General features: G+C 36.5%; 1 protein-coding gene across 8 annotated transcripts in view; it reads right to left on the bottom strand.

Moving 5' to 3' along the window:
• Window positions 1-15,255, bottom strand: part of PCDH7 (protocadherin 7) — a 473,458-nt gene that overhangs the window by 161,260 nt on the left and 296,943 nt on the right. Inside the window, exon 4 of one of the 8 annotated variants that reach the window (XM_070791257.1) lies at window positions 15,113-15,139. The exons of the other annotated variants lie outside the window; for them this stretch is intronic. Coding sequence (XP_070647358.1) covers window positions 15,113-15,139 — 27 coding nt within the window. The remainder of the gene's footprint in view (window positions 1-15,112; window positions 15,140-15,255) is intronic. 8 annotated transcript variants of the gene reach the window in all.

Raw genomic sequence — 15,255 nt, 5'->3', positions numbered from 1 at the left:
CTTGAGAAACCTATATGCAGGTCAGGAAGCAACAGTTAGAACTGGACATGGAACAACAGACTGGTTCCAAATAGGAAAAGGAGTATGTCAAGGCTGTATATTGTCACCCTGCTTATTTAACTTCTATGCAGAGTACATCATGAGAAATGCTGGGCTAGAAGAAGCACAAGCTGGAATCAAGATTTCCAGGAGAAACATCAATAACCTCAGATATGCAGATGACACCAGCCTTATGGTGGAAAGTGAAGAGGAACTCAAAAGCCTCTTGATGAAAGTGAAAGTGGAGAGTGAAAACAGTTGGCTTAAAGCTCAACATTCAGAAAACGAAGATCATGGCATCTGGTCCTAGCACTTCATTGGAAATAGATGCGGAAACAGTGGAAACAGTGTCAGACTTTATTTTATCAGGCTCGAAAATCACTGCAGATAGTGACTGCAGCCATGAAATTAAAAGATGCTTACTCCTTGGAAGAAAAGTTATGACCAACCTAGATAGCATATTGAAAAGCAGAGACATTACTTTGCCAACAAAGGTCCGTCTAGTTAAGTCTATGGCTTTTCCAGTGGTCATGTATGGATGTGAGAGTTGGACTGTAAAGAAAGCTGAACGCCGAAGAATTGATGCTTTTGAACTGTGTTGTTGGAGAAGACTCTTGAGAGTCCCTTGGACTGCAAGGAGATCCAACCACTCCATTCTGAAGGAGATCAGCCCTGGGATTTCTTTGGAAGGAATGATGTTAAAGCTGAAACTCCAGTACTTTGGCCACCTCATGCGAAGAGTTGACTCATTGGAAATGACTCTGATGCTTGGAGGGATTGGGGGCAGGAGGAGAAGGGGACGACAGAGGATGGATGGATGGATGGATGGCATCACTGACTCAATGGACGTGAGTCTGAGTGAACTCCAGGAGTTGGTGATGGACAGGGAGGCCTGGCGTGCTGCGATTCATGGGGTCGCAAATAGTCGGACATGACTGAGCGACTGAACTAAACTGAACTGAATCTTATTCACTACATATGTAAAAGCATATGATTAATATTGTATAATGAAACAAACATTTCAATGAATTTTAAAATATATTCTAAAGAAAATTTTGAACTCATATGTACAAATAGGCAATATTTGTCTTTTTTTTCTGTTTTTAGAAACACAATATATTATCTGGTTTTGCCTAGTTTTAATGAGAACATAGGAGACAGTCTGTGTGATATTTCATGGACTTTTTACTTACCCACATTCTTTTGTTAAGGGTGGTTTAGTAGCCAGTCCTCTTGTCTTTTCTATAATTTTTGAAAGTAATAACTTATGTTGGGTTTAACTTATATTGGGCATTTTTATCAACTTGTTTTCATCTACAATACTTCCACTCACAGTCCTAGTTTCACCATCTAATTAATGCATTTCCTGAAGTTTCCCCATCTTTATAAAAGTGTGTATATGGTGCATACACAGACTCAAAAATACATAAGATATACCATCATTAGTTAACACTGAAGACAATGATAATAGCACCTCCATTTTGTTACCATTTTGTTACCATTTTATTAGATATAAGAGCTAATTTCTTGGACTACACCAATTTTTTGTTCCAAACTCAATTTTACTAGATTTTATATAGATGAACCTTGTGCTGCTACTTCTTCTTTTCTTTTATTTCTCTTTTATTCTTTTTGTCATGTTTTTTGTTTGCAATGAAGGAAGGAAGACAGGCAAGGAGAAGGACAGGGAAAGAAAGATGGAAGATATTCATAAAAGTAAATGAATGCTGTGTTCTACCATTTAATCTACCTCAGACTTAATTTAGCCCTTTCCCCCAAAAAGAGATTGGGTAGCTAAGTTTTAAATAATGTGAGCCAAATTTAAGACCTCAGAAAATACTTTTCCAGGATCATAGCTATTTTAACTGCCTATCTTGATGAAATATAAGATTCAACAGGTTTGTTACATTTAAGATATAAGACTTTAAGAATACTGTAAGTGAAGGCCAATACATTTAGGTATGAGCCAGATGTCTATCTTTATAAAAGGGCCTTCAGATAGTGCAAGTGCCTTTGTTCCAAATTGAAAACCCTTTTTGAGTCTGAAAAAAATACCCTCCTAGTTTGAACACCTACTGACATTATTTTCTAAATGTTAAAATTGACAGCAGAAAGCTACTGCTGTTTTCTGTAATTCTGTAAAAATCTTTGCCCACTTCAGCCTACTCAGTTGCAAAGCTAGTCCAGATGGGACCATGAAATTTTTGCAGCAAGTTCTACAGCACATAATTTTGTTCAATAAAGTTATTATGCCACACACAGCTGTATACTGCCATATAAATGAGCACATGTGCAACAGAATTCTTGTACTATAAGTTTTATAAGACTAAAATTGAGATTATACGGCCATACACAATAATTTATTTGAAACATCAACATGTGCCTTGCTCTAGGGTTACAGAAATGGTGCCATTTCTTTTCCAAGGGAAAGAGTTTGTCATTTAATATTCGGTATTAACACAAATGTTTTCCTCAGAATTATAATCTAAATTAGGTGATTTAAAATACATCAATACATCATTAACTTTTTACTTTAACATATTAGATCTATAGAAGAATCAATTCTCCCTAACAATGTAAAAGAACCTAATCACTCTCTAAATTTGCTTTTAATTAGCATCATCTGCATTAATTGGTGTAGCTGATAGCAAAATATTACAATGCACTGCTATTTTATATTTAAAATGTAATATGTCTTTTAGTCCCATGTCTCTCTAAAGGAAACTTAGCCATTTTTCTGCAATGCCTTAGTAAATATTTTCAGATGTATTGCTCAAGAATTTTCTCTAGGAAACTATACAAGACTATATATGGGATGCAGTAAATTTCCAGGTGACTATTTGGTCTTCTTTATGTTCCAGACTACTCTGAGAAATATTTTTCTCTCTCTTCCATCTTCATCCTCATAATTCACTAATTCTAAGTCACATTTTTGAGTATTGTAAAGGAAAAAAGTATGTAATCAGTAAGAAGCTGAGAAGGAAATAAGGAATCCACCATTTATTCTATGTTATATCTTGCCAAAAAAAGTCTGTAGAGTCAAAGCTATAAGTTTTTAGTAGTCATGTATGGGTATGGCAGTTGGACCATAAAGAAGGCTGAGTGCCAAGGAACTGATGTTTTCAAACTGTGGTGCTGGAGAAGACTCTTGAGATTCCCTTGGACAGCAAGAGGTCAAACCTGTCAATCCTAAAAGAAATCAACCCTGAAATTCATTAGAAGGACTGATGCTGAAGCTGAAGCTCCAATACTTTGGCCACCTGATGTGAAGAGCCGACTCATTGGAAAAGACCCTGGTTCTGGGAAAAAGTGAGTATGGGAGGAGAATGGGGCAACCAAGGATGAGATGATTGGATGGCATCATCAACTCAATGGACATGAGTTTGAGCTCTGGAAGATGGTGAAGGACAGGGAAGCCTGGTGTCCTGCAGTTCACGGGGACACAAAGTGGAACACAACAGCGACTGAACAAAGAACAGCACTTTCTTGCACACATTATTTTTCACAATAATTATGAAATATACTGGGAAAAAAATGAAAAAATAGAAGCAAACAAACAAATAAAACCTAGAGCTCTGAGAAGTTAAGTGATTTTCACAGAACTAGTGTTCACACAGGTAGTGTGGCAGATGTTCCAGGTCATGGCCATATTTCAGGTGCTCTGCTTCCAAGTCCAAAATGTTTTCCTCTATACCACAGATTCTAATGGTGTTCTTGCCCCTAGCCAGGCTTTTTCTCTCTAAAGCGAAACTGTAAACAAATTAATAACATTCTCTGGTTCAATGAAGACCAAGATGGGTCTAATCAAAATCAATTCCTTATACTTGACCATAGACCTATGCTTTTTTGTAATGACAGCTTCCTGGACAATTAAATATTTTTGAAAATGCCTTTTGAACTAACCTAACTCTCCTCTCATATATCCTATCTCATGTAATGACATCACTCATTCAGTTCAGTTGAGTCACTCAGTCGTGTCCAACTCTTTGTGACCCCATGAATTGCAGCACGCCAGGCCTCCCTGTCCACACCAACACCCGGAGTTCACTCAAACTCATGTCCATCAAGTCAGTGATGCCATCCATCCATCTCACTCTCGTCATCCCCTTCTCCTCCTGCCCCCAATCCCTCCTAGCATCAGGGTCTTTTCCAATGAGTCAACTCTTCGCATGAGGTGGCCAAAATATTAGAGTTTCAGCTTAACATCAGTCCTTCCAATGAACACCCAGGACTGATCTCCTTTAGGATGGACTGGTTTGATCTCCTTGCAGTCCAAGGGACTCTCAAGTCTTCTCCAACACCACAGTTCAAAAGCATCAGTTCTTCAGCACTCAGCTTCCTTCACAGCCCAACTCTCACATCCATACATGACTGCTGGAAAAGCCATAGCCTTAACTAGACGGACCTTTGTTGGCAAAGTAATGTCTCTGCTTTTCAATATGCTATCTAGGTTGGTCATAACTTTCCTTCCAAGGAGTAAGAGTCTTTTAATTTCATGGCTGCAATCACCATCTGCAGTGATTTTGGAGCCCAAAACAATGAAGTCTGACACTGTTTCCCCATCTATTTCCCATGAAGTGATGGGACTAGATGCCATGATCTTCGTTTTCTGAATGTTGAGCTTTAAGCTAACTTTTTCACTCTCCTCTTTCACTTTCATCAAGAGGCTCTTTAGTTCCTCTTCACTTTCTGCCATAAGGTGGTGTCATCTGCATATCTGAGGTTACTGATATTTCTCCCAGCAATCTTGATTCCAGCTTGTGCTTCTTCCAGCCCAGTGTTTCTCATGATGTACTCTGTATAGAAGTTAAATAAGCAGGGTGAAAATATACAGCCTTGACGTACTCTTTTTCCTATTTGGAACCAGTCTGTTGTTCCACGTCCAGTTCTAACTGTTGCCTCCTGATCTGCATATAGGTTTCTCAAGAGGCTGGTCAGGTGGTCTGGTATTCCCATCTCTTTCAGAATTTTCCACAGTTTATTGTGATCCACACAGTCAAAGGCTTTGGCATAGTCAATAAAACAAAAATAGATGTTTTTCTGGAACTCTCTTGCTTTTTCCATGATCCAGAGGATGTTGGCAATTTGGTCTCTGGTTCCTCTGCCTTTTCTAAAGCCAGCTTGAACATCTGGAAGTTCACAGTTCATGTATTGCTGAGGCTGGCTTGGAGAATTTTGAGTGTTATTTCACTAGCGTGTGAGATGAGTGCAATTGTGTGGTAGTCTTTGGCATTGCCTTTCTTTGGGATTGGAATGAAAACTGACCTTTTCCAGTCCTGTGGCCACTGCTGAGTTTTCCAAATTGGCTGGCATATTGAGTGCAGCACTTTCACACCATCATCTTTCAGGATTTGAAGTAGCTCAACTGGAATTCCATCACCTCCACTAGCTTTGTTCCTAGTGATGCTTTCTAAGGCCCACTTGACTTCACATTCCAGGATGTCTGGCTCTAGGTGAATGATCACACCATTGTGATTATCTGGGTCATGAAGCTCTTTTTTGTACAGTTCCTCCGTGTATTCTTGCCACCTCTTCTTAATATCTTCTGTTTCTGTTAGGTCCATACCATTTCTGTCCTTTATCAAGCCCATCTTTGTCCTTTATCAAGCCCATCTTTGCATGAAATGTTCCCTTGGTATTTCTAATTGTCTTGAAGAGATCTCTAGTCTTTCCCATTCTGTTGTTTTCCTCTATTTCTTTGCACTGATCGCTAAGGAAGGCTTTCTTATCTCTCCTTGCAATTCTTTGGAACTCTGCATTCAGATGCTTATATCTTTCCTTTTCTCCTTTGCTTTTCTTCTACTTAGTTCGTACAATTGAAATTTTAACTCTTCCTGATTCTTCCATCTTCCTTAACCCCAAATCTAAAGAATTCCTCAATTCTATTTCAACTCTAGAAATCTATCTTTAGGGAAGTTGTCTTCAAATACTAGTGTGCTTCAGATTCTCTGATGAACATTTTAAAACATAGGTAGCTGGAGTTCATAAATGCTTACCACCTTGGTTGTGGTGATGCTGTATGTCCAAACTTAGCGAGATCTATACATTAAACATGTGCAGTTTTTGATATATGAATTATATCTTAATTAAAGCAAAAATGGTTGCTGGACCCTGCATCAGAGGTTTTCATCCAGTAGGTCTCAGATCGAGCCCCAGACAATTGGCATTCTTTGCAAATTTCCAGGTGATGTCAATGCATCTGATCAGAGGACCACATTTTGAAAGGCATTAGTCTAGTGCATCTTTTCATTCTTGTCAACTCTTTGTGCCAGGCTCTCCTCAGATCTTGACCAGACAACCACAAAAAAATTATCAACCATTGCCTTTCTCATCCCTGTCCTCTGTCCTTCCTGGACAATTTTAATAAGTGAAAACACAAATCTGATAAAATTACCCAACTAATATTTTTTTAATCTCTCCAATGGTATTCCACTGACCAGAAAGCAAGGTAATCACTTTCACCTTACAGTTTTCACCTACCACACTCTTCTGTTTTTCCAGGATGTCTCCCTTGAAGAAAATGCTCATCTTAATCTCAATCTGTCCAACTTCTATTGAACTTTCAAAGTTTATTTCAAAGATCATATTTTTGTATGTGAGATATAGCTAAATGCCTCCTAGCAAAGTTCATAAAGTCCTATGGTGACTTCACAATGTGCCTAGTACTAACTGAATTGAATTTTTCACTATATTGTATTTAATTATCACTTTTGATCCCTTTTGGGGGTTTATTTTTATAAGCCAAATCCTCCACTAAAAAAAAAAAAAACAAAAAAAAAATTAAATATCTTCAACATTTCCCATCCCCCATTACAAATTAGGAGAAACATACAACTTGTTTGGCCTGCTGACTTTCCTTCATTAAGTATTATTTTAAAATGACTTGATTAAAAATATATCATTCAGCATATATTATCACCTCCAACATGCTATGTTAATGCAGAGACGTACTGAAGAAAGAGTTCAACATTATCCACATGAATTTAGAAAAACAACTTGTGTAGGCATGTATCTCGAGATATAAATGTCTAAATCAATAGTTATTTTTGTGTGATTTAAGTCTTTGTCTTCAAATATACACAGACTTTATCTTAATAAATGCCTGAGGATTTGGCCTGTCTTCATCATCAGTTTTAAGGATCTTACCTGTCATGAATATTTGAAATTTACTACCTGCCATACTAATGCTTTCTAAATATAGACATAGTCTAAATTCTAAATCTATCAAAGCATTATATCTTATACTAAATGCAGTTTAAAACCCAACAAAAGCTCCATCTAAACTGATACTTAAATTATTAAGGACTAAATGTACAGCCAAAATCCTTTCCTTCCGTGACCCAACTTATTACTAATATTATTATATAATTAAAAAATAACTTGTTATATAATGGAAAAGACAATGCTATGAATTTCAGAATTTCAAAATAAGTGTATTTTGTTCTCCTCAAGCACTTAATTTTACCATGTTTATCTTTAGCTGGTACTTTTCCCCATAAAATTACCTACATGGAAATAATGTAAAACTTTCAGATTGATTGATAGATTTTAATTGCTCTGGTATGAACAACAACAATAAAAATGTCCAGCATGTGCTTAAATCATGTTTAGAATTCACTGATTTTATTGTTATATTTCTGTGGCAATTAGTGGCCAATTTAGTTTTGTGGAATAGACAGGATAAATTGAGAGTTTTCTAAGTCTACTTAAATCATTTTCATTACTGATAAGAAAGCGATTTGAATACTACAATAGGGAGTATAATATCTTGAAAGATGGGTTTCATTTAAAACCATGGATTATCACCTTTGGAAAAGCCTTTGAATCGTTTTGTTAAAAAAAAAGGCAGGTGCCAAATTCAGACTTTTAAGGACTACGCTATTCTCATCAATTATAAGTTTTGTTATCCCCCAATATTATACAAGCCATGATGAAACTGTTTATAATCAACTATACTTTAAAAATAAGATTGAATTTTTCCAGTTATCTGACTAGGTGAAGAGATGTTACCAAGTGGCTGCCACATTTCTACAATTTTTTTGAGGAACCCACTTGTCAATTCACAGAAGCATGTCCCAAGATAAGCTCAAAATGTCTGAGCAGGTGTGATAAACTAACAAAGTCTCTCAGAGAGACAGAGAAGTGCTTTGTCTCTTTACTTTATTTGGCTTTGTTTCAAAGCCTTTTCTTTTTCATGAAAGTTCTACTCAGTCTCTCCGTGCTGAAAAATAGGCTTGTCTGCTGGAATTCACATTCCCTTCCTTCTCATAGGGCTGCTGTGTCAATTACTACTCTACCTGAGGAGCGTAACAAACAGTTCCACGTTCTGACAGCGTCCTCCCTAATTAGAACCACCAAAAGGAACAACACAGTTGTTCCGTATGTCTTGGTCTTTATCTGTGAGTTTTTGGGTGACACGAAAATTATCCTAAGCTTTTCCGAGACTTAAAATGATAAGAAGAAGTAGTGCCAAAAGGAAAACATTGGAAAAAATCTGAGGAAAATACGGACTTTTTTTGTGTGAAATGGAGAGGAGAGGGAGAGGGAAGAAGGAAAGAAGGAAGATTTTATATATTTACCTATTGTGCTCAGTCATGTCTGATTATTTGCAACACCATGAACTGTAGCTGGCCAGGGTCCCCTGTCTGTGGGATTTCCCATCCAACAATATTGGAGTGGGTTGCCATTTCCTCCTCCAGGGGGTCTTCCCAACCCAGGGAACAAACCCGCCTCTTTTGCATTTCCTGCATTGGCAGGTTGATCCTTACTACTAGCACCACCTGGGAAACCCCATATTTATCTGCTGGGTTAAATATAAATATATATATACACATTGTGGTAGGCAGAATGGCAGCCCAAAGATGTCTATGTCCAAATCCAAGGAACCTGTGATCCTTCTAGGTTAATGGCAAAGGGAGGCTTAAAGTCACAGATCGCTTGACTTTGAGATAGGGAGACTATCCTGAATTATCCAGATGGACCTAGTCATAGGGTCCTTACAAGGAGAAGAATGAGGGAGGCAGAGAGAGAATTGGAGGGATGACAGCCTTAGAAGGGAGAAGGCAATGGCACCCTACTCCAGTACTCTTGCCTGGAAAATCCCATGGATGGAGGAGCCTGGTAGGCTGCAGTCCCTGGGGTCACGAAGAGTCAGACACGACTAAGCGACTTCACTTTCACTTTTCAGTTTCATGCATTGGAGAAGGAAATGGCAACCCACTCCAGTGTTCTTGCCTGGAGAATCCCAAGGACGGCGGAGCATGGTGGGCTGCCGTCTATGGGGTCGCACAGAGTCAGACACGACTGAGGTGACTTAGCAGCAGCAGCAGCCTTAGAAGTACTTTCCCTGTGATGCTTTAAAGATGGAAGAATGGGGCCACTAGCAAATGTGAAATGGTGGCCTCTAGAAGCTAAAAAAGGTATGGAAAAGGATTCTACCCTAGACCTATAAAAGGAATGCAGTCTTCCTAATATTAATACTTTGATTTTAGTCCAGTGAGATTCGCTATTGACTTCTGACCTCTAGAACTGTAAGATACTAAATTTGTGTTGTTTTACACCACTAAGTTTGTGGTAAAATTAGTTCAAGCAACAATAGAAAATATACATGTATATACACTTGCCTCATTGTTTATCTTTAAATTAGAGAATTTCTCTGTTGTGTTTAAAGATAAACACCATTCACGTCAATGCCAATGCACAAATATAATTCAAATCACACATAAGAGTCATAAACATGATGTAAAGATTCCTTGTGTCTCTGTTTTAAAAAAAAAGAAACAAATGGCATTAATTCTAATAACATGTTTTATTCAACCTCAAATATACAAGAATGTATCATATCTATATGTCATCAACACACAGTTATTGAGGTATTTTGCTTTCCTTTTATTGGCATCAAGTCTTCTAAATCTGATGTGTTTGTTATAGCACATCTCACTTTGGACTAATCACATAACAATTGCTCAATTATCACAACTGGCTCGTAGCTACTGTATTGGGCAATATAAATCTAAATATTAAGATGTTTTAGTATTCTGAAGTCAATTTTGGTGATAGCTTTGAATATATTTATATGGTTAAAAAGCTATAATATGAATTTTTATCTGTTTTTAATAAAGAATAGTGATTTCTCTATACATTTTACAGGGCAAAAAATTTGCCTTGATCGAGACACTAAACATAAACACAGAAATGTAAATGCTGACAAGACCATCTCAATCTATGAATTCTTTTCAAATAAGTAAGTAGAATATTTAAATGCCATTCAAAAATTTAGGTGGGTATGTTGGAAAGCTGATCTTTGAGTCACATATATATTTGGGTTTTGTCATCTATTTTTCCAATTTGAATTTCTTTCTCCCTATTCTATTTTTATTCTTACAAGCAAGGCATCAAATGTTTAGTGCAAAACAAACTAAAATAAAATGAGTTTGCTTCTTTACATCTACTCTGAATAGCTGCTTATTCATATCACAGCACAGCTGCCACAAAGCTATCATGGGTCATGGTGTCTGCTCAGAAATAGGAAGCTGAAATAGCCAAAGTACTGCAGGTGAAAACACAGGTATATCAGAAGATCTTTTTCCAGTGCTGGTCAAATTCTACAGGATTCCAATTGCTTATAATTTGGGATAATCTATATAAAGATAAACTGCATAGTTTATTCTTAATATGATTTAAAGAGACATTTTAAATAGACATTTCACAGAAAGATAAGCAATTGTAGATTATAGGAATCAATAATCCTGAAGGTTTTTATTTCAACTTAAGCAGGTAGCAGGATTTTTTCCCCATTATTCTTGTTTTCTTGGATAGAGCTGACACTTCAACCAGCATTTTAAGTAACTATACTGGTATTTGAAAATCTCAACAAGGCAATGCAGTCCTTCTCACTGTCTACGTATACATTCTATCTAAATAGCTATCAGCCTAGCATATATTTTTTCCCTTTCTAGTTTCCTAACTTACATCTTTACGGGATGTTATAAACTGAACATATGCCCATGCAGAAACACCCTCTTCTGAATATTTGGTGGGAATTGTAGCTGTGTAGTTTTGGGTTTTGTTGTTGTTGTTGCTGTTTAACTTTATCCCAATCTTCTGTTTAATTTATAATGAGCTAAATCTTCCAACTTGAGACTTTTTCTTAAAGGATCGTCACTATTTGGCAAAAACAAAACAAAACTTAAATTGATAGTGTTCTTCAAAGCTCTTAAAATATTTTCTTTATTGTACATTATACAAATAAAACTCCCACTTGTTTCCTCCACCTTCCCTGGCTTTAATTTACCTTTTCTCTAAGGCTGTAACAAAACCTAATACAGTCTAGCTGATGCCCAGATATGGGTATGCTATTTTTGACAATTGTCTAATATTTATATTAGGAATCAGCAAAGCCTTACACTTTATAAATGAAGTTATTCATCATTATCAGTCTCCATAGTATCTTGCCACTCCGATGGTCCCTTCACTCTCTATTTTAATTCAGTCTAGGCTGTAGATGCATTAGCCCCACAGGCATCATGACTCACTTTGGAAAAGGAAAACACAACAACCTGATTTCAAAGTATATGAATACCCTGCTTCTTAGATTTACTCCAGAAAACTTGTCAACCGCAGTATCTACCCATGGAGGACTCCTAATGGAAAATGTAGAAACTAGACTCAGAAGAAACATAGGGTGGCACACATCTCAGGTCCTCCATCTTTACATACTGCGGAAGTGACAAGAAGTGAACATCTTAGGAAGGTCTGAGTGGCAGACGATTTCTGGAAATTGTTTGCCAAAAAGAGTAGGAGACAGCCTTCATTGCAGATTGACATTAATGATGCAGTTGAGGGACTGAAAGAACTTACTATTGATATGTGTATATTAGTGCTAGTCAATTTTTTCCACTCCAGTTTGTAATGTTAGCTCTTTCTCTTTCAGCTGATGTTGTTATTTATAAGATCACAGATTGAAAGCTTCTCAAATGACAAAGACTATTCCCTAAGTTTTGCTGAAATAAGGAAATTAGCCCCAGTTGAATTGGCCCTCAGCCACCAGGTACATAGTTCCATAGTTTTACTACTAAAGCAAAAATTAGAAGTTTAAGAATAAAATGTATTCCTCCTTCTTTGGGACAATTCTTTAAGCACTTGAAGACAGTATCATTTTCTCCAAATGGTGTAAGATTGTTGCTATGATGAGGCATTCTGTAAGATCACCATATACCCTTATGTGGCTGCTGCTGCTGCTGCTAAGTCACTTCAGTTGTGTCCGACTCTGTGCAACCCCATAGACGGCAGCCCACCAGGCTCCCCCGTCCCTGGGATTTTCTAGGCAAGAACACTGGAGTGGGTTGCCATTTCCTTCTCTAACGCAAGACAGTGAAAAGTGAAGGTGAAGTAGCTCAGTCGTGCCTGACCCTCAGCGACCCCATGGACTGCAGCCTTCCAGGCTTCTCCATCCATGGGATTTTCCAGGCAAGATTACTGGAGTGGGGTGCCATTGCTTTCTCCGGCTAGTGGAGGAGAAAATGCTAAAACCTATGGACCCTGTTTACATTCATGTGGGTTGGGAATTATCCATTGTTAGCCATGCAGCAGAAAAGGAAAAAATAAATCCTTTGAGGATACAAATCTTTCTAAGGATACACTGTACTCAAACGATCCCTTACACAGCATTCATAATGAGACTAGCTTACGTGCTAACATTTACAGAACATTAGAGAGATGTACAATGCTATATGCTTTGTAGTACTGGCTTATTTAATCTTCACCACAATTCTACAATGTACAATGTAGAAGTTGTACATATTCATATATTGTACAATGTACAATATGAAGTTTTATTATTTCTTCCCACAGAAGCAAATAAGGACTTAAGAAGATCAAGGTCACTCAGGTAGTCACAGAACTAGAATTTGATCCCATGTCTATTTGACTCCAAAGCCATGACCTTAACAATTACAGTAGAGAAGTTTTAAGGACAACTCTATGGCTAATATCCATAAAATTTTATATGTGTTTATTGAAATTCCACTAATGAAATTTTATATAATATATATATATACACACACATGCTTATGCATATGTATATATGTGTGTAATCCTAATTTGCAAAATACATTTTAATTATATTCAATGAAGAAGAAGATTAAAAACACAGAAACTAAGATAAGTCATCTGATATTAACAAAAGGAGCAATGAATCTTCAAAAGAATGATGACTAGTTTTATTCTTTGGAGTCTATTTCAAAGGCTAAATTGAAAACATTTAGTCTTTGTCTTTTAAAATGAAATAAGAACATGCGTATCTAAATCTGCACTGTGCAATATGGTAACCACTAGCCAAATGCATCTATTGAAATTTAAATAAAGATTGAATAAAATTTAAAAAAATTAGTTCCTGTCACATGAGTACCAATCTAAATGGAACTAAGGATGAACTAAGCGATACTTTTATCAAGGATGATCTACACTAATTCTTTCCCCTTTTGTAGTCACTATTCTCTTTCCCCCTCTCACAACACTGCACTCTGAATAAGACAAACTGTTTGTGATTTTCACATTATCTTTAACAGGATCTACTGGACAAGTTGTCTCCTTACATGAAAATGAAGACAGCCAAAATAAGAACTGACATTGAGACTTAAGGGTGAGGAGTATAACTCAGTTTTCTTTTAGCATGAGCCAATGGTATATTTCAGGAGATACAATTTAAGACACATTTCATTGATGACTTGATGGCTACCAGGAAGAGGAAGTATTCTAAAACGGTTGTTTTTATTTTTTTTTGAAAAGCATGACATTTGAACAGAAAGAAATAGTGTGAGTGAGAAAGAGATAAAGTGATGAACAAGCAATGAACATTTATATCAATAAAATCTCATTTTAAAGGAAAATAAATTGTCGTCTGTCCTTACTATAGTCGACCCTGATTATTTTCATTATATATATAAAGAATTTTAGATAGTTTTCTATAATCATTATGCAAACAAGGAGATGGGCTATTATGTTTAACAATTTCCATAAGTGACTTATAAACGAGTTTACATTTTCAAAATGGGAGGTTGAACAAGACGGTAATTTCAATTGTGAACTTATTAAGAAGTGAGCTCAATTTATGCTTTCCCCCATTTTTAGCCTTTGAAAATAGTTTCAATGATAAAGACTAGTATCAATGGCATCACCATTTTTAATAGCATTAATGATCTTCACAATCACAGTAGCATTCACCAACTTTTATAAGGCTATTGGAATTTATTAGTGGTTTGCTTGTCTATTTAATGTCTGTTTGATAAGGCTTTGCCCATGGTAGATTGATTTAAATTCTTTTGAAACTTCGCATTGCGTATAAAGAACACATTCACAGAAGAAATTTCACAAAAGAAATTTGTGACTAATTTGAAAAAAAAAAGATTCTGATTGGAAAGAATCAGAATCTTTTTCTTTCATACATGGAGGTTAAAAATATTTATGCAAAACCATAATTTTTCCTCCCTAAGTATACAAGTTGTGAATGTCCACAGGTATGGAACAGCAGAATGCTTGATCTTATTTAAAACTACATTACACAAAAAATTCTAGGTTTAAAAAGAATCAACCAACTAGTGTTTAGTATTTATCCTCAGTATAATTAATTTTATAATCATCAGCCTAGTGATCTCTATTTATCCACATTCTAACCTAGTTAATCACTGTATTATATGTTCACATACCACATACACTGTTGAGAAACTTTTAAGAAAACTGACAGGATGTGCATACATTCTAAAATTTTTTTTCTAGTCACATCCTGAAGAAAACTCTTGATAATTTGATATGGTAATGGTTGTTCCATCTCTCTCGATCTCTCTCCATCTTTTTTATATCAAACCTTTCTTTTTAGTCAGATGATGGATAATATGTGGAAAATATACAGTGCCCTCATTCAGTCACTAGCTACTCCTTTTTTACTTCCTTAGCTTGGCCACAAATCTCTAACTCATTGAATGGCCTCCAAAACATTGCCTGAGGGTAGGCAGGAGGAGGAGGTGGAGCTCAAAGTGTGCTGTGCCTTCAAGAATACTGCCCATTGTTTTAGTACCTGCAGTTCCTTGGAACGGTGCGGCACCTGTAAAAGGTTAATGAGCATAGAGACTTTCAGGCATAATGCAAATTACAGACAGACAAACACAGACATTTCATTGATAAACAGACAAGCAACATGCACGCTGCAGGCACACTACA

The sequence above is a fragment of the Bos indicus genome, chromosome 6 (genome assembly GCF_029378745.1).
Source record: "Bos indicus isolate NIAB-ARS_2022 breed Sahiwal x Tharparkar chromosome 6, NIAB-ARS_B.indTharparkar_mat_pri_1.0, whole genome shotgun sequence".
Lineage (NCBI taxonomy): Eukaryota > Metazoa > Chordata > Mammalia > Artiodactyla > Bovidae > Bos > Bos indicus.
Note: the sequence above shows the minus strand (reverse complement) of the source record. Positions and strands in the feature narration are given on the sequence as shown.